Below are 22,921 nucleotides of genomic sequence, written 5' to 3' on the forward strand. Positions count from 1 at the left end.
TTTGGTCGCATGCATCAATTTGCTTCTGCCACACAGTGAAAGATGATGATAGACATGAGACCAGTTGGGAATCTAAACAGTGTGCTCTCTTCAATTATTGATGATAAAGATAAAGAATACCCTTCAATGTATCCTTACTTTATTATAAGTTTGGCAAAGTCCTTTTTACCTTTGTTAATTGTGGAATTTACAACCTACTTTTGGCACATGTTCAATAGTGCCTTGTTACTTTCAACGTTTCACTGTTGTCTTTCAGCTTACTTACAGGAGACTTTAAATTGATATTTACAAATCTTCTTCTTCAAAAAAAAATCCAATAAAATATAAAATAAATAGTAGCAAGAAACATATTGTTAATTAATATTTGATCTATCATATTTTTTTTGGTGCATTTCTTTCCTTTACTGTACTGTACAGATTTTTCACCCCTTCCCTTCTTCTACCCTGCTTCTCTTCCAGTAAGCAAATACCTCGGCCCTTTTGTTTCATTTTTTTTTCCTCTATCCTATCCAAATGCACGCTTATTTTAATATTCACAATTTTAGTTAAAATTCAATTATATTTTTCAAATCAAAAACTTAACAATTACCTTTTTCATAAAATTTAAAATTAACAAAAAACATATTCATTCACCCAGCACTATCACCTGTCAGTGGCCCCATTGGCCACCAACGTTGTGAGGATGGACGATTGATTGATCTAACCGTTCATGTATCAATTTGCCTTTTTTGGTCAGATCTACAATGGATTGACTAGATCTACGACTAAAGATCTGGTTGTTTTTTTTTGTAAGTAAAAGATCTGGTTGTTGACGGCCAGATATGACAATTGTCAACACCAGATTTGTGGTTGTAGATTTAGTTATTTTCGGCTAAATCCACATAGATATACGCAAAAGGTTAGACGTGTCATGACCGGCCAGATCTAGCGGTCGTTGCCATCTTAGGGTCTTACGACCACCGTCCGACGTGGTGGCCAGCTACCGGCAATAGTTGGTGGGTATGGGTGTTTTTTCAGTTTTTAAACTTTTATTATAGAGGTGTTTTATTAAATTAACAAACTTGGGGGTTTAAGAATACTCTAATTATTTTTAGAAATATACCAAAAACATTCTATAATCATATCCTAAAATATACAGATAAAATTTGACAAATGAAACATTTTAACTTCTGTTCAATTCCATCCACTTTTTAATCTACACCTTTCAGTTAACTATAAGAAACACACATACTGCAATAGCATGTACAAATAGCATATGGAAGTAAAATTAATAAATCAAGGGTGACGATAAAAATCTAATGAAATATAAATATTGATGGTAGCGTAAATATTAGTTGAAGGGGAATTTTACTCAAATAACGAGGGAAATGGCATTAAACCTTAAAATTTAAAATTATCTCTAAATTGATTAACTTCTTTTTTCTTAAAAAAAAAAAAAGGAAAAAACTCACAACTCTTCGAGGTGATATTGAGGGTTTTCGACATTGGCCCATGTGTTGACAAGTTAAAAAGTAACCAATCAGAGATTAGATTATTATTAATTATTTAATTTTATTTTCTGAATCGCAATCACATGCATCATTACTGTTGTTCTGTTCTGTAATTCATTCTAGATTTTACTCTCTGGGCTAGTTGTTTATTTTATTAGTTTCTAACAGAACATATTTACATAGAAAATTAAATATTCATGATGAGCAAAATTTAATCATTTCACCATCCTTGCTAAGAATAATTAATCTTATTTTTTATTATGTTTATTCTGAATTTGAAATAAATAATTGAAATTATAAAATATTCAATATGAAAATTGTTATGGTTGAGAAATCAAAGGCTGAACGTGGAGTCGCGTGAGAAACGTGACCTGCTCCCTCAGAACGGTAAGCGCACTCAGGCCTGCCAACACCCTGGTGCTTCCAGTGTCCGCTACCTGCTCCAAATCGCGTGAAATCGGCTTGGAAATGGGTAATGGGACGTTAAAATCAGATTAGGTCTGACAATCACACCAACCCAAGGATTTAGGATGATTACGCATTTTCATCCGGAAGGAAGAGCCCTTCATTAAGGGGATGGACAATTTTACATTTGTATCTCTCTCTCTAAACAAAGCATGTATACGACATTCAATCATTTATATAGTCCATTTTAGCGACCTGACCCACACTATCAATATAATTTTCAATTAGTTTCTTTCACAGACTAGAGAAGAAAGGAAAGATATATTTTATTGAGTAGTTTTCTGTGGTTATTAATATCTTATGATACTTTGATATATATTATATGATACAATTCGATATAAGTCGATAATGATACATATTAGAAAGTATATCATAAATATTTTGATACATTAATATATATCTTACGATATAATACGTATCCGTTTATATCTTTAAAAATATTGATATAAATCTATACGACTTTATTAATTTGGACTAAGTGCCTAAAAAAAATTAGATCGGAACTAGGTTACCCAACTCGGTTCATTAAAACCTGTCCAAATTTACCTATTTTGTATTGAAATGGTGAAGAGAAACATATGTTACCCATTTTGTATGATAATAATAATACAAGTTAAAATATAGATATTGATATTGATCTTGGAAATGATATGAATGGTTGAGAGGAAGTAATATAAATTCTTTATTTTGTGATTAATTTTGATTATGTAATACCATAATTTAAACCCAATAATACCATAAAATTCTTTAATTAATTTTGGGAATGATATTAATTTTTAGAAAATTTTGATTATTTTATTTATTATTTTATTAATTTTTTTTTTAAAAAGGCGTATCCTAATACGCAATACATGATTTAAAAATTTAAGGGCATGTTTGGCTTATTATTTCTATCCATATTTCCAATCCTATTCTCCAAATAATGTTTGGCACATTATTCCAGAAATATTACCCTGCTTTTTAATTACTTTTAGACCCTATAAGGTTATTAATTTCATTAAATACCTCCTGAAAAAAAGTTTAAAAATTAGTAAAAACACCCCCGTGACCCATACTTGTCAGATTCTGGAAACCACCGTCGGTGGTAGCTGAAATCTGTACAACGGCCCGCCTGCCAACCAGAAATGATTGAATTGTAAAATATTATTTAAGTTTTATGAGATTGAATTTAACTGTATATGAGTATGGTCTTTGATAAAATTAATGTTAGAAAATCTTGATTAGAGAAGAGAATAATGATGTGTTAGTCCTTCACGAATCAAGACGTCCTGGTATTAATTTTATCAGGATCATGCTTAATTTTATTAATCCATTCAACTTTCAAGACACATGTTACTAGTGAGCACAAATTCACAAATGTGTTGTATCACTTCAACCCTCTGCTATAGACATCACTGAGTACACTTTTCTTTTTCATTTTCTTCTACTAAGTCTCTCCAAACAAAGTACGAAACCAGATCTTTCCTTGTATTTGCTTGAATATTTAAATACTTATTGAGATGACAAAATTTAAGGAGCTAGAAAAAGAAAAAAAGGAACGAAATTAATTTCTTAAGGGGGCACAAATGTAATAAACTAAAACACTTAGGACTAATAAAAGTTTCAAATTTTAGGGGGGCCCGAGTGTCATTTCTCTTCGACGTGGGTCCGCCAGTGGTTGGATTATGTATTTGAGATAGGAACGATTTGGGTTATACCAGCCGTCTTTATTTTAGAGCCTATTTGATTGGGTTTATTTATTAATTAAAGGAGTTTATTTAAAGTTATAAATACTTTTAAAATTTTTTAGAATGGTTGATTGTATTTCAAATATGCTTATAAATTTTAAATAAGCTATTTTACAGCTTGTGAGAGAAGCTTAAAAAATCCTATAAGATCTTTTTTCAAAAGTATTCTTATTTTATTTTATAAATTTGACTTGATATGTATTAAAACATATAAGCTATATTTGAATAAATCATACCAAATAGAAACTTAATGTTTACAGAGTAGTAAGGTTAGAAAAATAACTCCTTTGAATTTTCTAATATCTTTTATTAAAATGTTTTCTTCTAAGATATAATGTTATATCTAATTATGAGATTAACCACCCTACAAAAAATATAGTATATAATACAAGTTTTGTTCTATATCTCTAAGAAGGGTTAGGAGGTGCGGATAAATGTATTATTTTAAGTTCAATTTTTTATCTGAGTATCTTCATTTTAAGTGAGAGATTTTAGTAATGGGTTACTGCATTAGTATGCTCTAAGGATTAGTCGAGATATATATCTAAGTTGATTTGGATTTCCTGTTTCAAAAAAGAAAATAGGCATCCTACCGATAAATAATTTTTTTATTGAAGAGTAACACTATTACTTGATATACGAGGCATTTTAATGCAGAATAATACTACACTTACAAAGTCCTCATACAAAGATGTGTGTACAAAGTGAGGTGTCATACTATGATTAGGAGAGTGAATTTGTAAAGTCAACTTTTTAACTAAAGTCAAATTCATTGTCCAATCATGGTATGACACATCACTTTGTATATATATCTTTGTATGGGGACTTTGTAAATATAGTATTACTCTTTAATGCAAATGGTGTATGATTAGTACTACTAATTAAAGACTAAAATATTAGATTTATCATTTTCAAGTGGGCCTATTGTAGTAGACAATATCTGACCGTTAGATGTACCAGCCACCTTGATTATTAATTTTCAAAGGACAGTATGGGAAAGTGAAGAGTAACTAATGGAGCCCACTAATTTTTATTGTCTTTTGCTGTTTGGGAAACCAACTAAAACAGTAAATTATTTTTGTGGTCANATCGATTCAAAATATATTCCTCATTTATATATAGATTACTTGATATTTATGTGTTGAATTGTTTGAGAGAGTTTCAACTTCAACTTGATTTTGTCAAATTGATCTGTAGATTAACCCCAATTTGGAGGAATTAACATTAAGCAGAGTGGACGACATGGTAACATTGCAGCAACAATTTCCAGAAAACTTCTTCAGCAGATGTATAGTTGAGATCAAAGGCGATAAATCGACAAATATTTCAGTTCGCATCCTTCAAAGATTGAATAATCTGGAAAAACTCATACTAAGAGAAGGTTCGTACAAGGAAATATTCACATGTGGAGAGGATGAGAAACGTACAGAGACATTGATACAGATAAAAAGTTTGGAGTTGAGCAGTCTTTCTGATGTGAAATACTTGTGGAGGAATGACTTCAAACTGGATGCTGTTCTTCAAAATCTTGAAGTTCTTAAAGTAAGTGACTGTAGCAGAATGATAAATGTGCTACCATCCCCAGCATCTTTCGAAAATTTAACAGTTTTGAAAGTAAGTTACTGCACCGAATTGATAAACATATTCACGCCATCAGTAGCAAAACATTTGGTACAGTTGAGAGAAATGGGAATAGAAGGTTGCACAATGATGATAGAAATAGTATCGAATGAGAAAGATGTGGCAGTAGAAGATGAAATTGTTTTCAGCAAATTGAAGTTGTTGTCACTAAGATATTTAGACAGTCTCACATGCTTCTCCCCTGGGAAATACACATTGAACTTCCCATCTTTGAAAGAATTAATTGTGGAGCGTTGTCGCAAGATGAAGTCTTTCTCTGGAGGAATCTTAAACACACCAAGTTTATTGAAAGTTCAACAAGATAAGAAGGATAAAGACGAATGGGGTTGGGAAGGTGACCTTAATACAACTGTACAACATATGTACAAAGAAGAGGTATGTATTCTGTTAACAATTATTTTTCTTTTATTTTCTTATTCCCCTTCAAACTTGAATCGTTGGCAGTATAATTCAAGTTTATTAATAAAAAAAATATTAAATATTAAAATTTAAAATTTAAATGTAAATAAAATTCATAAATATTGAAAACTTAGAAGTTTAAAAACTTGTAAAAGATAATAAATAATAAAATATATATTGTAAATATAATAAATATTCTTTGTATTACCATNTGCTTTAATTGATATTGATAAATATATATAAATATTATTACAATGACAGATACCATTTTTTTTTTTTTTATATAAAAGTAATCACATAATAATGTTCCATCGTATACTATTAAATATAAAATCTAAAATAATTAAATCTAAATTATAAAATATTATTATGGATGAGTATGATTTTTTATAAAATTAATATCAAGACATCTTGACTAGAGAAGAGAATAATAATGCATTAATCATTCTATATCAAGACGTTCTAATATTAATTTCATCAGGACCATGCTTAATTTACGTTCCATGGAACGATGGAAATGGAAGTAATGAATGTGGATAGAGACGAAACCAACTAAAACATTAAAGGTGCGCTTGCTTTATTATTTTGGATAGGATTTTAGGAATAATATTGGGTAATTGGATAGGGGAGTATTACGAGGTAAAATTTAAAAATGTATGAAAAAGCCCTTAGGTTTGCTAATTTAATTAAACGCTCTAATGTATAAAATGACAAAAACACCCCCATCACCTGCAGTGTCAGATTCCGACCACCACCGTCGGAATCTGGCTGAAAAATCGTGTTATGACACAGACCGGTCAGATCTGTGTTGTAACGCGTCGTTATAGCCTTTTCCATTGTGGCCATAGCAGGTCGTGGATCTGGCCTTTTCCGACCAGATCCACCACAGATCTGGCCGGAAAAGGCCAGATCCACGGCCTGCTGTTGCCGCAATGGCCAAAAAAGGCCAAAACGACGGCCAAAGATATGGCCGTCGTTTTCGGTCAATGATGGTCAAGATTTGGCCGTCGTTACGGCTAGATCCGTGGTGGATCTAGCCGAAAAAGGCCAAATCGATGAACTTTCGGCCATTTCTGGTCGGCAGGTAGGCCGTTGTACGGATTTCGGCTACCACCGATGGTGGTTACCAGAATCTGGCAAGTATTGGTCGTGGGGATATTTTTGCTAATTTTTAAACTTTTTTTAGGGGGTATTTAATGAAATTAATAACCTTATAAGGTCTAAAAGTAATTAAAAAATAGGATAATATTTTTAGAATAATATGCCAAACATTATTTAGAGAATAGAATTGAAAATATGGACAGAAATAATAAGCCAAACATACCCAAAATTATTTTTGGTCACATGCATCAATTTGCTTCTACCATACAGTGAAGATGTGATGTATATCTGTTAGGGAATCTTAAACAGTGTGCTCTCTTCAATTACTGATGATTAAAGATAAAGACTACCACTTCAATGTATTATTACTTTATTATAAAGTTTGGCAAAGTCCATTTTTACTTTATTGATTGTGGAATTTACACCTTCTACTTTTGGCTCAATGTTCATGATTGGTGCCTTGTTACTTTCAACGTTTTGTTTTTTCAGCTGGCTTAAGAAGACTTTTACTTTTGATATTTACCAAAGAAAAGCAAGAAACAGTTCAATTAATATTTGATATTTTTTGGTGAATTTCTTTGCTTTACTGTACTCTTATAGGTTTAGTGATTTAATGGTATCTGCTAAATAATGCAGAAAGTTCGTTGGAATGTCGCTTTCTTTGTTGTCTTTTTGTTGACTAACAAAACNTGTGTTGTCATTTGGAATGAAACGCCGCGTTTTAAGGCGAATGGTGAGCTATATATGAGTGCATGTGGAATTTTTCACTTTGAGTGGGACAAAAATGCTTAGAATTGTTATAATTCAGGATTACATAGAGAAATTACAAGAAGTTATCAGCTCTAGATAATAATAAGTTGAAATGTTATGTTATTATCGGTATTCATGATAATATAATAAGTATGAGTTATATCATCCAAAATTATTTAGTGTAATATTTATCTTATAGTTTAAAAACTTATTGCAGATAATAAATAGTAAAATTCATTGTAGTACTATTAACTTTGTCCTGTCCTAATTCAGAGGAAACCTATGGCAATTTCCTTAATTGCCTTGCCACTGCCTTTGCTCAATGCTTACTAGACATAAATTAAATTAGATTTTGACATAAATTAAAGTTATATAGTAAAATTGCTATTTGCATGACTCCTAGTTTGTCTACAGTCAAAAAAAATATTTTTTTCTGCTTGCTTCCGATTTAAAATATATATATACACAAAATTATTAAATACCATGTGAAATGTTAAAGAGAATATTAATTTTGATATGATTTATACGGTTGATTTTTAGGTTAACTCCAATTTGGAATTGATCACATTAAGTGGAGAGGACATCACGTCTATATGGCAAGACCAGTTTCCAGAACATCAGTTTTCCAAAGTGAAATTTCTTGAGATCATTAAGGATGATTCAGCATGCTTTCCAATTGAAATCCTTGAGGGATTTAACAACCTCCAAAAACTGGTATTAACAGTTTGTCCATACAAAGAGATTTTTTCATGTGGAGAAGATGAGAAACGTGCTGGGATGCTCACACAGATAAAACAATTGGAGCTACGGGGACTTTCTAATTTGAAAGACATATGGAAACAAGACTCTCATTTAGACTCAATTATTCAAAATCTTGAAATGCTAGATGTCTATTTTTGCCACACTTTGATTAATCTACTGCCATCTTCAGCGACCTATGAAAGTCTAACTAGTCTATTCGTATGGCAATGCGATGGATTGATAAACTTGGTATCATCTTCAACAGCAAAAAGTCTAGTGCGACTCGAACGAGTGACAATATACGACTGTAGAATGATGACAGAAGTAGTATCAAATGAGGGAGATACAGAAAACGATGAAATTGTTTTCGACAAATTGAAGTCATTGTCACTTGAAAATTTAAAAAGTCTCACAAGTTTTTGCTCTGGGAGTTACACATTCAAATTCCCATTTTTGGAAGACTTAGATGTGGTTAAATGCCCCAATATGAACACATTCTCTGGAGGAGTCTTAAGCACACCAAACTTAGACAAAAGAGAGCATATTTTGTATGACGATAAAAAATGCTGGGAGGGTGACCTTAACACTACTATACAACAACTTCACAGGAAAGTGGTAAGTATTCAGTGAACGATTACTTTTATCTGGATTTTCTTATTCCCGTTAACACTTGTGTATTGGTTATATTTAAATTGTTTTAAGATTTGTTTGGACTGCTTAAACATTAAGTGGTTTGATATCTCTACATGGCAGGTTGGTCAGAAATTTCCCGGCAGCTCTTCCAATAGTGCTTGAACAACAGAAGTGTGTCTGCCCAAAACACAAAGAAGTTGAGCTTTTAGTTAAATGCATTTTATACTTTATAGACAAAGAAAGTATCCTGCTGCTTCGTAATTTGATGGTCTTATCCAAAATCCTAACAAAATTTTGTGTTAATACTTGTGGAAATTATGCAGGGGTTAAGTTATGGAGAGAATAATCCCAAAAGACATAAAAACTGCAGTTTCGGGTTTACCCACAATTGACTGCCTTTCAATGCTTGGATTCAAATCTCCACCGTTCAGAATGTAGAGTTGTGGCTCATGAACAACATATCCAAAAATCAGAACGATCGGACGGCAAACGAACTCCAGGTCACGATTTGATTATGCACTGTTTACAGACTCAAAAACTCGTATTTCTTCTCCGTTTCTCCTTGTTTTTTGCTTCACTCTCAAACATATACACGATGGTGGAAAAAAGCTGGATGGTGGCTGGCTAAAAAAGATGGCGACTAGAGGAGAACACTCACTCTCTCACGTCACGTTTTGGCTGCTGGATAATGAAGAAGAAGATAAAAATAAGACGGAGTTGTTTCGGGCCTAATTTGTTGGGCCACTCACCTCCAGATGGGAGAGAATGAGTTGAGGCCCAACCCAACACCAATTGCTGCCGGTGATGTGCCATCAGAACTGCTACTTGATCACCCAAGCTGATGTCCCCCCAACACCAATTGTTTTTATTTATTTTTGTTATGTTTTGATTTCCTGATGCTTTGTTGATGTAAAGTGTTAAGGTAGGTGATGAAAATTTGAGTCATGAATTGGAAAACATGTTCATGCTTCAAAAACAAAAGCTTGATTTCTTTCTTTACAAAGAGCCTTTAGAGTTCATTATCTCTTCTTCTTTCCTTGATTTTTTTAAAACAACATGATATTTAAATGCCTATTGAGATGACAAAATTTAAGGAGCTACGAAAAGAAAAAATGGAAGGAAATTAATTTCTTAAGGGGGCACAAATGTAACAGAACTAAAATACTTAGGACTAAAATGAAGTTTCAAATTTTAGCGGGGCTTGAGTGTCCTGTATCTCTAAGAAGAGTTACGAGGTGTGGATACGCGCACGATTTTAGGTTTGATTCTTCATTTGAACATCTATGATTAAAAAGGAAAAAAAAAAAAAAAAAAAAGGCATCCTACCAATAAATGATTTTTTAACTAGAGTAACACTACATTACTTGATACTTGATATACAAGGCATTTTAATGCAAATGGTGTACTCAGTAGTACTATTAAAAAGAATTATTTAAATCAGACTGAAACCATACTACACAACTATAGTTGACATGTCAATGATTTGGAAAGACACTTAAAATAAAGAGATATAAATCAAATTATAAGACGAAAGATTCAATGGGATAATTAAAGTGCATCCCTTAGGTTTGGCATAAACAACACTTGGGTCTAGTGGAAGTTCTTAATTATATATTGATGTTTACAGTAGCTAATCTATGACTTCATAAATAATTCAATTTGCCTTCTAATCTATTTATTAAGTGATTTAGAAGGCCAAAATTGGTTTATATATATTGAGATGAGATAGTGTACTAAATGGATTTTGCAAGACTGAAGCTGTTATTCCAATGCTTGATGTAGTTTCTCTTAATGAGTGGATTGATTCAGTTCTTTGGGAATCTTATTATGTCTTCCCACTTATTGCTTGTTTCAAAATCAGCATCCATAAATCTCTTTGTAAATTTACACAAGATAAATATTTACGCATTAACTATACTAAATTGATGGTTGATGCTGTTAAGTTTAGTCTCCTTTATTTTGTTTATTGAGATAGAAATCGTATTGCAAATTTGTTACACAAAAGGAAAGAGAGATTAATGTGGAGGGATTGAAGAGTCCTGTTAAGACTCTGTTTTCTTCAAACCACTAAATTAATATGTGTCTAAGATGTTTTTAACTTTTGACTAGACTGATGCAAAATTTGTCTCTTAAAGCTTTATACCACTGGATTTATGCAACGCCTTCACATGAACCTTTTACCGTTGATACACTAAAACTTATATTTGGTGTAGCAGAAAGTGTATTGACAGATTATTTGATTAGACACCCACTGCAGCTCTAATGGTTACTTTAGTTTCCCGTGGTGCTGTTCGGCTACACATTGGTAGGCTTTACTGTAGTGCATCTTCTGATCACATACTTCATCAATAAAAGTGAATATGATATCAGGAAACTGCAGTACTAGTGAAATTCAGGATGGACTCTCAAAGAGTCCGCGAATTATTGTGGTTTACATTTCAGAATCTCGCCTTGGTCATTTAGATACCATCTTCCTTTCAACTATTATCTTCACTTTGGTAAGTTTGTTTAGCATTTTATTGTCTTCGAAACGTCGGCTTTCCACTCTAATCCTTTATGATATGATATTTTTGTACCTTCATCTTCGCCTAGATGGAGATAAGATTTATACTTAATAAAATATAAAAATTGATTCTAAATTAGTGACCCGTAACTGTTTTGCCAAGTCTACTCTTGATCGCCTAAATGGAGATAAGATTGGCCGAGCAAAGAGAAGCCATAAGATCTCTCTCTGTTTGCCCAATACCTTAATAAATTAACGCATTATGAAATAATGAAACAAAATTAATACCTTAATAAATTAAGTGCATTATGAAATAATAAACAAAATTAATGAGAATGAACAGGAAGAAGACAAAGAAGATTAAATAGAATCTCACTCACCATCCTTTATAGAAAGGGAGACAATGAGTTGTGACCAACTTTAATAGATCCTATACCTTTTTGAGTAATGCTACAATTACCGAAAAGTTTATATCGAATTTGTGCACCGAATGACGTAGCAAAATCCTGACAATTTATTTATTATCAGTTAATATTAATCAATGGTCAGAATTTTGTCACATCATTCGGTGTACAAATTCGATGTAAACTTTTCGGTAACTCTATCATTTTCCTACATTTTTAACCCTTTATTGAAATGATAAGTAGATTATAAAATTACTCTTTAGCGCTCAAATTAGTAAAATTAGTGAATAACTATGTACATTTCAAATTTCTCTCATCAATACCCTCTCCTTCACCTCTTTCATTCAAACAACGCATTACACAAAATCAAAACCATCCCTAAACATATCGAAATAAATTCTTACGTAATCAACCATCTTCAAACACATCAAAATCAAAACTTCACGTAGGTTAATAACCACATGGGCCCTCTCTCCTTCCAAGCCGGATTTTAAGGATGATATCTACCCATTTGTGGCTGTTACACCTTAGCACCGTGCTTCACTATAGCGTCAATGCTTGCTTTAGTGGGGAATTCTTAAGAAAACTTAGGCTTTTGATATTTACCAAACTTTCTTCTTAAAAAAAAAAGCAAGAAACAGTTCAATTAATATTTGATCTATCGTATTTTTTGGTGCATGTCTTTGCTTTACTGTATTTTTATAGATTTAGTAATTTAATAGTCTGTTGAATAATGCATTTAAAAAAAGAAAAAGAAAGTTTGTTGGCATGTTTCTTTCTTTGCTGTCTTTTTGTTGACTAACAAAACATTTTTAGCCTTTCAAAATAATTTTATTAAACTATTCAAATTCACAAATGTCCTGTATCACTTCAACCCTCTGCTATGGACATCTCTGAGTACGCTTTCCCTTTTCATTTCTTCTACTAAGTCTGTCCATACAAAGTCCAAAACCAGATCTTTCCTTGTATTTTGCTTGAAAATACTTATCACTAGATTTTTCACTGCTTCCCCTTCTTCTGGATCTGGATCCCCTGCTTCTCTTTTAGTAAGCACTAATATCCAAATCACTTCATATTTTAACTTGTAATCCGATTCTATCCACTTTTTTGCGTCTAAATTTCGCTGGAATAATTTCCTTGTCACTATTTTACTGTTATTGTGGTTTTGTTCCCTGGTTGTCCCGTTGTTTTCTCTGTTTTGTTTTATTTTTTTTATTATTATTATTATTATTTTTTGTTCAGCTCTATTTTTTCTAAGGAAGGAAAAACGGGTTGAGAATGGAAGAAACTGCAGGGAATGCTGTTTTAGAAGTTGGAAAGTGCTTAGGTGCTCCTATAGGGCGTCCATTTATGTACTTGTACAACTACAAAAGCAACTTTAGCAATCTCGAAAAAGAAATTGGAAAGCTGAAGGATGCGAGAGATGAGGTGAAGGATAAGGTTGTTGCAGCTGAAAAGAACGTGAAAAATATCAAACAGCAGGTTAAAGACTGGCAGAGGGATGTGGATTCCATCATTGATGAAGCAGAGAAGTTGATTCAAGAGAAAACAAACAGCCGATGTTTCAACTTGATCACCTTTTACAAAAATAGCAGGAAAGCATCGAAAAAGGTGAAGGCTGTAGCTGAATTCCTGCAGGAAAAAGAAACATGCAGTGAAGTTTCCCTTCCTACCACTCATGAAGACATTCGGCTTAAGAACAAAGATTACGAGGAATTTGAATCAAGACTCTCAACTTTGAATGGTGTCTTGAACGCTTTAGCAGATACTGAGGTGGCATTATTGGGGTTTTCGGAATGGGTGGCATTGGCAAAACCATGCTGGTCAAAGAAGTTGGTCAGCAATCCAAGAAAAAACAGCTCTTGGATGAGGTATCTGATAAAGCAGACACTAAAAAGATTCAAGATGAACTAGCAAATCAGTTACTTCTGAAATTTGAGACGGAGGCAGAAAGTGAACGAAATAGAGAAGCAACAGGAACAAAATAATAATAGTTAAACAAAACAAACAGTAAACAAAGAATGTAATGCGCGCGATTTACCCTGGTTCACCCAATGTAGGCTACGTCCAGCTGAGTCAATATTATTGCAATATGCCTCACCTCTCTCGTTTACAATGAATGAATTGTTCTCACACCCATAACAAGAGAAAAGTATGTTTATATACTAGGTTTAAGGGATTAAACCTAGTTTTACAAGAATTCCTATTCCTAAGCCCAACCCAAAAAGGAATTAATAACTTAAAAGGAATCCTATAGCGGTTATACATGGAAAAGCCCAAAACCGCCTACGGGCTCGGGGGCGCTGCCCCCGCGACCCCCGCCCGCTCACCGGGGAGCGGGGCACCCGCCCGCTGACCGGGTAGCGGGACCCCCGAGTGCGTCTCCGTTACCCATTAATACTGAAGTAGTCGACAACTCCAACAGAAAGAGCAAGTAAGTTTTATGGTTTTACATGGAAAATAAATAAATAAATGCGCCAAACTTCGTTCCGCGATTTCACTTTATACTTTGTTATATACTGTATCTATCAATTTGATAAATGAATATAACAATTATTTATTATCGAAGCACATAATGTACTATCAAAAGTTAGCGTAGCAAATTCAAAAGTAATTTTGAAACATTTATAACATATTCAGTATATATTTTTGCCCCTTTGACCAGCAATCCAACTCCCCCTGCAGGTGATGTTGTTGATCAAACAATTATCAAGCGGGATTATCTGCCGAACGACGTATGTATGGAATTTGTGTTAAAAAGTTCTAATTTTCAAGCCAAAGTTTGTCCTTTTATGTACTCATTTACTGCTTTGAGTAGACAAGTGTCTTAATTGTGTGATACATTTGGTTAAATTAAAGAGAAGGAGGAGATCTTAAAAGATACATTAGATCATTAATGAAAGTTCTGTTTTGGGTATGGGTAGGTTGGAGCAGAAGATGAGGCCAAAGACAAACGGATGAAAGGTTGTGCTGAAGAGGGAGATTCAAAGATCACAGAGCAAAACAACAACAACAACAAAAGTAACAGCAATAACAACAGAGAAACATCTGGTGATACTTCTAAAGAGAATTCAAAAGTTTCTGAGGTTCAAAAACCTGATTACATCCATGTCCGAGCACGCCGCGGTCAAGCCACTGATAGTCATAGCTTAGCTGAAAGAGTGAGTTGCAGTTTCAGTGTTTTCTGGCTTTGTTATCAGTAGATGTTATGAACAAAGTTTAATCATATTATGCTGTAATTATGCAGGCTAGAAGGGAAAAAATCAGCGAGAGAATGAAGTATTTGCAAGATTTAGTACCGGGGTGCAACAAGATCACTGGAAAAGCTTTAATGCTTGACAAAATCATCAACTATGTTCAATCTCTTCAACGACAAGTAGAGGTAATAATTTAACATGCTTACCAGTTTCAGGAGTTAGTACTTCATATTGTTAATCAACTGGATCTTCTCCTTTGTGATCATCACAATCAACAGTTCCTATCAATGAAACTAGCTGCTGTCAATCCCAGGCTTGACTTCAACATTGACAACTTCTTTGCCAAAGAGGTGAGGCAACATGTCTAAATTAAGCAGACTTTGATGTTGGATTTTAATGGCTGTCTAATTGTTACTGGCTGACTTAATAGGTGTTTCCTGCTTGTCCACCCAATTTTCCACCAATTGGAATGTCATCAGATATGAATAATCCTGCTTATCTTCAGTCTAATCCTGTACAACAACAAGTAGTTTCATGTTCTGGATCGGAAATGGGAATCAATCCTTCTGATATGGGGCTACGGAGAACCATCAGTGCTTCCCCGGAAACATTTCTTGATTCATCTTGCTTCACTGTAAGTAATTTATTAATCCTTTCTACAGTTTGTATCACATTTACTTGCTGTTTTACTCACATAGATATATACTACTGACATTGCAGCTACAGCCCTCTTCAATATGGGATGCTGATTTACAAAACTTTTACAATTTGGCCTTTGATCAAGGAAGATCAACAACAACATCAACACCCTTCCCATCTCAAGCATTTACAGGTACAGAAATCTAAATATGTCTTGTCAAAACTTGTGCTTGTTGTTTAGATTATTTTTCAAGTGATAGATACCTCATAGAGCCCCACAAATGTTAATTGATTTCACTTTGGAAAAACTGGGGTCCTATGCAAACTTTCTATCCTTTTCATTCTAAAATGATTAAAACTATAGATTTTTTTTTTTTCCATGATCACAGTATTCCCACGACAGTTATTTCTTCAAAAGAAAGACCAATTGAAGTTGTAATGCATTTCGGCTCCCCATATGACACCATAGCCATCTACTGCAACCTATAAAAGCAAAACTGGATCCCCATTTTTTAATCCTTTAGATCATCAAACAGTTTCAATAATTCTGATTGTTTACTCATCCCCAAGAAAACAGATAAATGAATATAACAATTATTTATTATCTAAGCACATAATGTACTATCTAAAGTTAGTGTAGCAAATTCAAAAGTAATTTTGAAACATTTATAATGTATGCGGTATATATTTTTGCCCCTTTGACCAGCAATCCAACTCCCCCTGCAGGTGATGTTGTTGATCAAACAATTATCGAGCGGGATTATCTGCCGAATGATGTATGTATGGAATTTGTGTTAAAAAGTTCTAATTTTCAAGCCAAAGTTTCTTCTTTTATGTACTCATTTACTGCTTTGAGTAGACAAGTGTCTTAATTGTGTGATACATTTGGTTAAATTAAAGAGAAGGAGGAGATCTTAAAAGATACATTAGATCATTAATGAAAGTTCTGTTTTGGGTATGGGTAGGTTGGAGCAGAAGATGAGGCCAAAGACAAAAGGATGAAAGGTTGTGCTGAAGAGGGAGATTCAAAGATCACAGAGCAAAACAACAACAACAACAAAAGTAACAGCAATAACAACAGAGAAACATCTGGTGATACTTCTAAAGAGAATTCAAAAGTTTCTGAGGTTCAAAAACCTGATTACATCCATGTCCGAGCACGCCGCGGTCAAGCCACTGATAGTCATAGCTTAGCTGAAAGAGTGAGTTGCAGTTTCAGTAATTTCTGGCTTTTTTTATTATCAGTAGATGTTATGAACAAAAGTTTAATCAGATTATGCTGTAATTATGCAGGTTAGAAGGGAAAAAATCAGTGAGAGAATGAAGTATTTGCAAGATTTAGTACCGGGGTGTAACAAGATCACTGGAAAAGCTGGAATGCTTGACGAAATCATCAACTATGTTCAATCTCTTCAACGACAAGTAGAGGTAATAATTTAACATGGTTTATCAGTTTCAGGAGTTAGTTCTTCATATTGTTAATTAACTACAGTTCCTATCAATGAAACTAGCTGCTGTCAATCCCAGGCTTGACTTCAACATTGACAACTTCTTTGCCAAAGAGGTGAGGAAATATCTTTGCCAACAGTATTCCCACGACAGTTTTTTCTTCAAAAGAAAGACCAATTGAAGTTGTAACGCATTTCGGCTCCCCATATGACACCATAGCCATCTACTGCAACCTATAAAAGCAAAACTGGGTCCCCATTTTTTTATCCTTTAGATCATCAAACAGTTTCAATAATTCTGATTGTTTACTCATCCCCAAGAAAACAGATAATCAAAAAGAAAGAAGATAATCACATGCCCACAACCGCAAACTCCCATGAGCCCATTTATCACAAGTATTGTATCTGAAAGTTTATAAACTGATTATTGCAGGTTCCATTGAAGCTAGCAATTTAAAGATGGAGATGTGAAATCAGAGAAAGAGTCATGATACAATTCCTTTAATGAGCTATTGTTTTCTGATGCCTTTTGATCCAGATTCTTTTTTTGTTGGCTAAGTACATAGCGTATATAAATATTTGTATGTATACTTGAGACACAGTATTGAATAAGACTAATACCTATTAACTTCAGCTTTATCTGTTTATTGCATTCTGATCACACCAATCTTGATTTTAAGTTGAATATGATAAAATATAGATGGAGAAGGAGATGGAGTAAGGGAAACTAACAATGGGTTGGCCGAGTGGTAAAGGCTTAGGCCTAAAGACCGGGAGGGTGGTTTTGGTGTGATATTGTTATTCCAATGGGTTGGTCGAGTGGTAAATCCCTTCATTGGCCACCCCTATTAACAATCCAGGTGTATCGAACTCAAGACCTCTTAAGTAATAAATCCAAGAGTCCTAGTTGACTACTGGACCACCCAATGGTGGATAAGATTAGTCATTTATGTCCTACGAAAATATTTATATTCGTAAGACAAAAAATTCGTTCATAAAGGTAGGCTAAATGGAGGATGGTGAATTTTCCACCATCAACCATTTTGTTGAATATCTGCATTCTGTTAGCAGATTGGTTTGGTCTACTTAATTGAAAATTAGGATGTCTAATCAATCTTATCAGAGACCATATAAACTAACTAGGCAGTAAAAGAAAATTTCATTTTGGAGCTTATATATAGATGAATGGTTAAAGAATTTCTGCATTTGTAACTTACTTCGATGAACTTATGAGAATCCCCTCTAATTATCCACATGCAGATGCCACCGACAATGATTGATTCAAGTTCAATATGATACTCATAGAAACCAGAGAGCTGGAGATGTTGTTAGTTGATAGGAGCTAAGGTGGCATAGAGATTACAGGATGCAGCCTAGCTGCATCAAACAATACAAAAATGACTAACATTTCCATGCTTGGTGCTTTTGAAGACTAGGATCCATGGATCTAATGCGCTTACTGTCATGCATTTCTTTAAATTTTGCACCAAGGCAATCAGACATTAATTTCAGTCACATGACTCAGGATCATATTCAAAAAAATTACAACAATCAATCTTATCAGTGCCAACAGAGGACTAACAATACCATCAAGCCAAAAGAATCAATGACACACCAATACTACAAAATAATACACATTTTGCAGTCCTGCTAACTATATGACCAATCAAAATATTACAGAATACACAGCGTTCATGACTTGCAATTTCTTACGTGTTCCTAGTTCCATCATATCAATGATTCATCACCAGCTTCTGCCAATCCAAACAATAATGAACTCTGTGTAACTAACCCCAGCAATGTAACTTTGAATTACTCAATGAAAATTTCAGTTTTTTGATGGTAGTATCTTTTCCAGGAACAATTACGACAGGAGCAGATTTACAATTGTGGAAGCAATACTCACTCACACTTCCCTGCGGTACACTGTACAAAAATCCAACAACATACAAGAGAAGCATTACCACAGTAAGATAAGGCATTACAATAGTAAAAATAAAACACACTAACACACAGAAAGAACCTTTGCATTAAGCTTCTGCCTCGGGTACCCATAACCACAGCTGCAGCCTTTATCCTTTCAGCTTCCTTGCAAATTACCTTACCCGCTTCACCTTGCACAATCCAAGCCTCGGTCATCACCTGGTCCATGTCAGTTACAATAATTTAATGCTAACTCTTCTCATAACACCTTGCATTGATTCTCAAAGTTACAATACTACACAGCAACCATATGAAGGTTTCAATATAAACTACAACATCCTTCTCTCTCATTTATTGAATTCACATTTTTATTTTCACTCTTTCCATTCATTTTGTGACACATCAATTTATGTACAAAGTTTGTCCATTCATGTTACCAAGTTCTTTGACAGCTAATCATATACTAATTTAAAATTTATATTGAAGGGCATGATCGAGGGAATTATAATCCTGTAACTGTGCTGTATATCAATGAAGAAGCAAACTTTACAAATATGGAGTTGTAACATACATACAAAGCTAAGAACAAGGACCCAGAAGTCTTTCAGCAGCTCATTGTTAGCATTGATGCAGGCTTCAAATCAAGTAATTTTGGATCAAGCCTAGTACTGCTATTTGATGTTTTTTTCACTTGACCTATAAAGGATATCATCAGTTGATCCACTTCATTAAACTAACATAAACAGAAACTCCAACTAATTTTAGAAATCAAACAAATCTAGCAGATTTTCTTTTTTAACATCTCTCAAACAGAAACGGATGAAGTTCACAAAAGACTATTAAAAAAGAAAAGCAAATCAATCATTGACTGACCATAGCAACTTCAATAGCCTCTAGAGCAAGCTTCTGCATGAGCCCCCGGCTGGCCTCATAAACAATCTCGTTATTCACACCTACAAGAACAAACCCACCAAAACCCACATAGCAAAATTCAATCTTTCATCAAAATCCACAAACTACACGACCAAACAAATAAGAAAAAAAGGTATGGTTTCATACTTGAAAGTTGAAACTGCATGAACAAGATGGATGGTGTCAGCAAGCCTGCAGAGATGAATGAGGGCCCAATCAAAAGGATGCTTGCTGTTAGGACCATGATCAACGGCTATCAATATGTCTCTGCCTCTCCTTCTCTCGCTCCTCTCTCTCTCCAGCTGTAAACTTCTTCATCTTCCTTCACCGGTTCCATTGTTCAGTTTGAAAGCAAACTATTTTACGAAATTTCAGGAAAAGAAAAAAAAAAAGAATCTTGTTTTTATTCTTTAATCAGATGGTCTCTTGATATAAGGCATTCCTGTAGTATGAAAGAAGAGTCTTGTGCGGTTGTGCCAGCCAGCCAGCCGAGAAAAAAGCAGGTTGCAAAGCTGAAATTCTACACGTGTAGTCAAAAAAGGTTGGGGATGGAAATTGGAATGTTATGCAGCTGGGCCGAAATGGGCCCATCCATGAAGGGTTGGTGGTCAGTTTTCTGACAGCAAAGTTTGATTCCATTACTTTACAAATAGCGAGCCTTTACCGTTTAAAAACAGCCATAATATGGAGATGAACTCAGCATGCAGATGTTTCACTCTTTATTTGCATAAAACATGAATCTCGTTATTCACAATGACAGAAATAAACCCACCAAAAACCACAAACAAAATTCAATCTTTCATAAAAAACAACAAACTACACGACCAAACAAATGAGAAAACAAGTACGGCTTCATACTTGAGACAGCATGAACAAGATGGATGGTGTCAGCTACCCTGCACAGGTGGATCATCAGGGCGGCCCAATCAAAATGCATTCTTGCCGTTGGGTCCATGATTCTTCTTCACAAAGACACAAGTAATAGAGAAATTACATGCGCTACCTACGGGCTACGGCTACTTATCAAAGCGCAGAAGAGCGAGGCATCCGAAATGTTGTGATCTCATATCGGATAAAATTACTAATATAATAAAACCTCATCAAAACACATTATAAATAGGATTCTACCAAAAACTTTAAAAATAAGCATCACTTTCTACCATATAATTGATTGCCTGGGAAAAAAAATATTAAAACCATACAAGAATCTGAAACAAAGAAAGGAAAATTGGAAAAGGAGAAAAGAGTTAAAATTCAAGTGAAGACGGAGAATAAAATTCATATCCTTTTCTTTTATGATTCATAATTACATATAACAGAGTACAGAAAAGGATCCAAGGTACAACTGCCCAACCTGAAACCCCTATCAACTAAAATACGCCATAAATGTTCTTAGATTTTGCTACTAAGACTGTTACAAAATTGTGACAACTTATACCTGGCAGTGCAACTATAAAATCTTTGCCCAGAAGAAAGTTGTAAAGGAAGGACATGATCGACGTATTTCAAAACCCTGCGACGTCTGACTTATATTTGCCAGTACCAAACAATTCCGGTGACTAACCCAACAGCAAAGCTCATGCTGTTAATCTTTTGTCCTTGATTTTTTTTCTTTTCAGCATTGGAAATAACCACGGCCTCCTAAAAGGAAACCAAATTACCTGTTAGAATTGTTGTATTTACTTCCTCCTGTGCCTGCCCTTGAGTTTCTTGATTTTTATTTGAGACTCGTAAACACCGTAGCTGCCCAATGTGAAGCTACCTCCAGCATTGAAGTCTAAACTACCAGAAGCCTGAAATGGAGAAGGGTTCTGGGGGGTGGCTAGACTCTGTTGGCTTCCAACTTGGAAAGGATTTGCTCTTGATGGAGTTGTTGAACCAAAGACAAAGCCAGTCGAAGGTGTCATGGGTTGTTGACCAAATATTGGAACTGCAGGTGTGGATGCCTGAACTGTGTCCTCAGCCATGCTGTCTTCCATAACCACTTGATCATTATTATTATTTGAGGGAGTAGAACCAAATGCAAACACAGAAGCCGCATTACCAAAGGCAGGTTGTGATGAGGTGGCTGCTGCAGCTGAAGAAAACGGAAAAATGGAACTTGATGTGGTATTCGTGGATGACCCAAACAAAAGGAGCACTGATAGTAGCAGCAGACGAAGATGTTGTTCCAAACAGAAACCTGGTTGAGGGAGATGAAGAGTTGAATGTTGAAGCAAATGAGAGAGTCTTAGGGGCTTGCCAACTGGAACCAAAGACATCGTTAGTAGAGCCACTGGTGGAGCTGATTGAGTTGGCCTCTGATGAAGAAGTGCAATTCAATTCAAATGTAGAAGTTGAGGAGCCATATAAATAACTGCCAGAGGAAAAGGCGGGATTCCCAGCCAACCCAAATGAGGTAGATGGCGAAATTGATCCAAATATATTAGGCGTGCTCTGAGTTGAAGTTGCAAGAACAGTTGCATTAACAGATGCCTGAGCACTTCCAACACTAAAAGGGTTAGAAACTTGAGCCTGGTTGGTAGAAGCTGAAGAAGTAGCTCCCACACTGAATCCAAAGATGCTACTTCCAGTGCTTGGGATTGCAGAAGATGTACCGCCAAAAACACTACTTCCTGTGCTAGCAATAGGTGGAGTTACAGCACCAAAAATGCTACTTCCAGTGCTTGCCGATGGCGTACTGCCAAAAATGCTACATCCAGTGCTTGCCGATGGCGTAGGCATACTGCCAAAAATGCTACTTCCAGTGCTTGCCGATGGCATACTGCCAAAAATGCTACATCCAGTGCTTGCCGATGGCATAGGCATACTGCCAACAATGCTACTTCCAGGGCTTGCCGATGGCGTACTGCCAAAAATGCTACATCCAGTGCTTGCCAATGGCGTAGGCATACTGCCAAAAATGCAACTTCCTGAGCCAATTGCTGCCGACGATGTGCCCCTAGAAG

At 34.6% G+C, this 22,921-nt stretch overlaps 4 protein-coding genes across 6 annotated transcripts in view; 3 read left to right on the forward strand and 1 right to left on the reverse strand.

Annotated features, from left to right (window-relative positions):
• LOC116126183 overlaps positions 1 to 9,607 on the forward strand; it is a 32,473-nt gene extending 22,866 nt beyond the window's left edge. The window contains exons 2-5 of the mRNA XM_031411887.1: positions 4,880 to 5,698; positions 8,114 to 8,929; positions 9,068 to 9,144; positions 9,271 to 9,607. Coding sequence (XP_031267747.1) covers positions 4,880 to 5,698; positions 8,114 to 8,929; positions 9,068 to 9,109 — 1,677 coding nt within the window. The 3' untranslated portion in view covers positions 9,110 to 9,144; positions 9,271 to 9,607. The remainder of the gene's footprint in view (positions 1 to 4,879; positions 5,699 to 8,113; positions 8,930 to 9,067; positions 9,145 to 9,270) is intronic.
• Positions 9,608 to 12,694: 3,087 nt separating this feature from the next.
• Positions 12,695 to 13,802, forward strand: LOC116126170. Of its 3 annotated transcripts, none has more exons than XM_031411872.1 (2): positions 12,695 to 12,751; positions 13,097 to 13,802. In XM_031411872.1, the coding sequence occupies exon 2, from the start codon at positions 13,133 to 13,135 to the stop codon at positions 13,766 to 13,768; it is 636 nt and encodes a 211-aa protein (XP_031267732.1). In that variant the 5' UTR covers positions 12,695 to 12,751; positions 13,097 to 13,132; the 3' UTR covers positions 13,769 to 13,802. The 3 variants fall into 3 exon arrangements, with proteins under 3 accessions (XP_031267732.1, XP_031267731.1, XP_031267733.1); XM_031411871.1 differs by having other exon boundaries at positions 12,718 to 12,900; XM_031411873.1 differs by having other exon boundaries at positions 12,718 to 12,900; positions 13,149 to 13,802.
• A 480-nt stretch (positions 13,803 to 14,282) lies between these two features.
• Positions 14,283 to 17,595, forward strand: LOC116126221 (transcription factor bHLH49-like). The gene is made up of 12 exons (XM_031411926.1): positions 14,283 to 14,288; positions 14,540 to 14,589; positions 14,779 to 15,015; positions 15,102 to 15,236; positions 15,330 to 15,401; positions 15,482 to 15,685; positions 15,772 to 15,883; positions 16,417 to 16,466; positions 16,656 to 16,892; positions 16,984 to 17,118; positions 17,183 to 17,254; positions 17,572 to 17,595. The coding sequence occupies exons 3-12, from the start codon at positions 14,812 to 14,814 to the stop codon at positions 17,593 to 17,595; spliced, it is 1,245 nt and encodes a 414-aa protein (XP_031267786.1). The 5' UTR covers positions 14,283 to 14,288; positions 14,540 to 14,589; positions 14,779 to 14,811.
• A 985-nt stretch (positions 17,596 to 18,580) lies between these two features.
• LOC116126207 lies at positions 18,581 to 20,266 on the reverse strand. The gene is made up of 5 exons (XM_031411914.1): positions 20,121 to 20,266; positions 19,935 to 20,014; positions 19,162 to 19,280; positions 18,988 to 19,064; positions 18,581 to 18,892 (listed from the first exon to the last, which is right to left on the reverse strand). Exons 1-5 carry the CDS (start codon positions 20,215 to 20,217, stop codon positions 18,867 to 18,869), a joined length of 399 nt encoding a protein of 132 aa, XP_031267774.1. The 5' UTR covers positions 20,218 to 20,266; the 3' UTR covers positions 18,581 to 18,866.
• Positions 20,267 to 22,921: the final 2,655 nt, after the last annotated feature.

The sequence above is a fragment of the Pistacia vera genome, unplaced genomic scaffold (genome assembly GCF_008641045.1).
Source record: "Pistacia vera cultivar Batoury unplaced genomic scaffold, PisVer_v2 Contig177, whole genome shotgun sequence".
Classification (NCBI taxonomy): domain Eukaryota; kingdom Viridiplantae; phylum Streptophyta; class Magnoliopsida; order Sapindales; family Anacardiaceae; genus Pistacia; species Pistacia vera.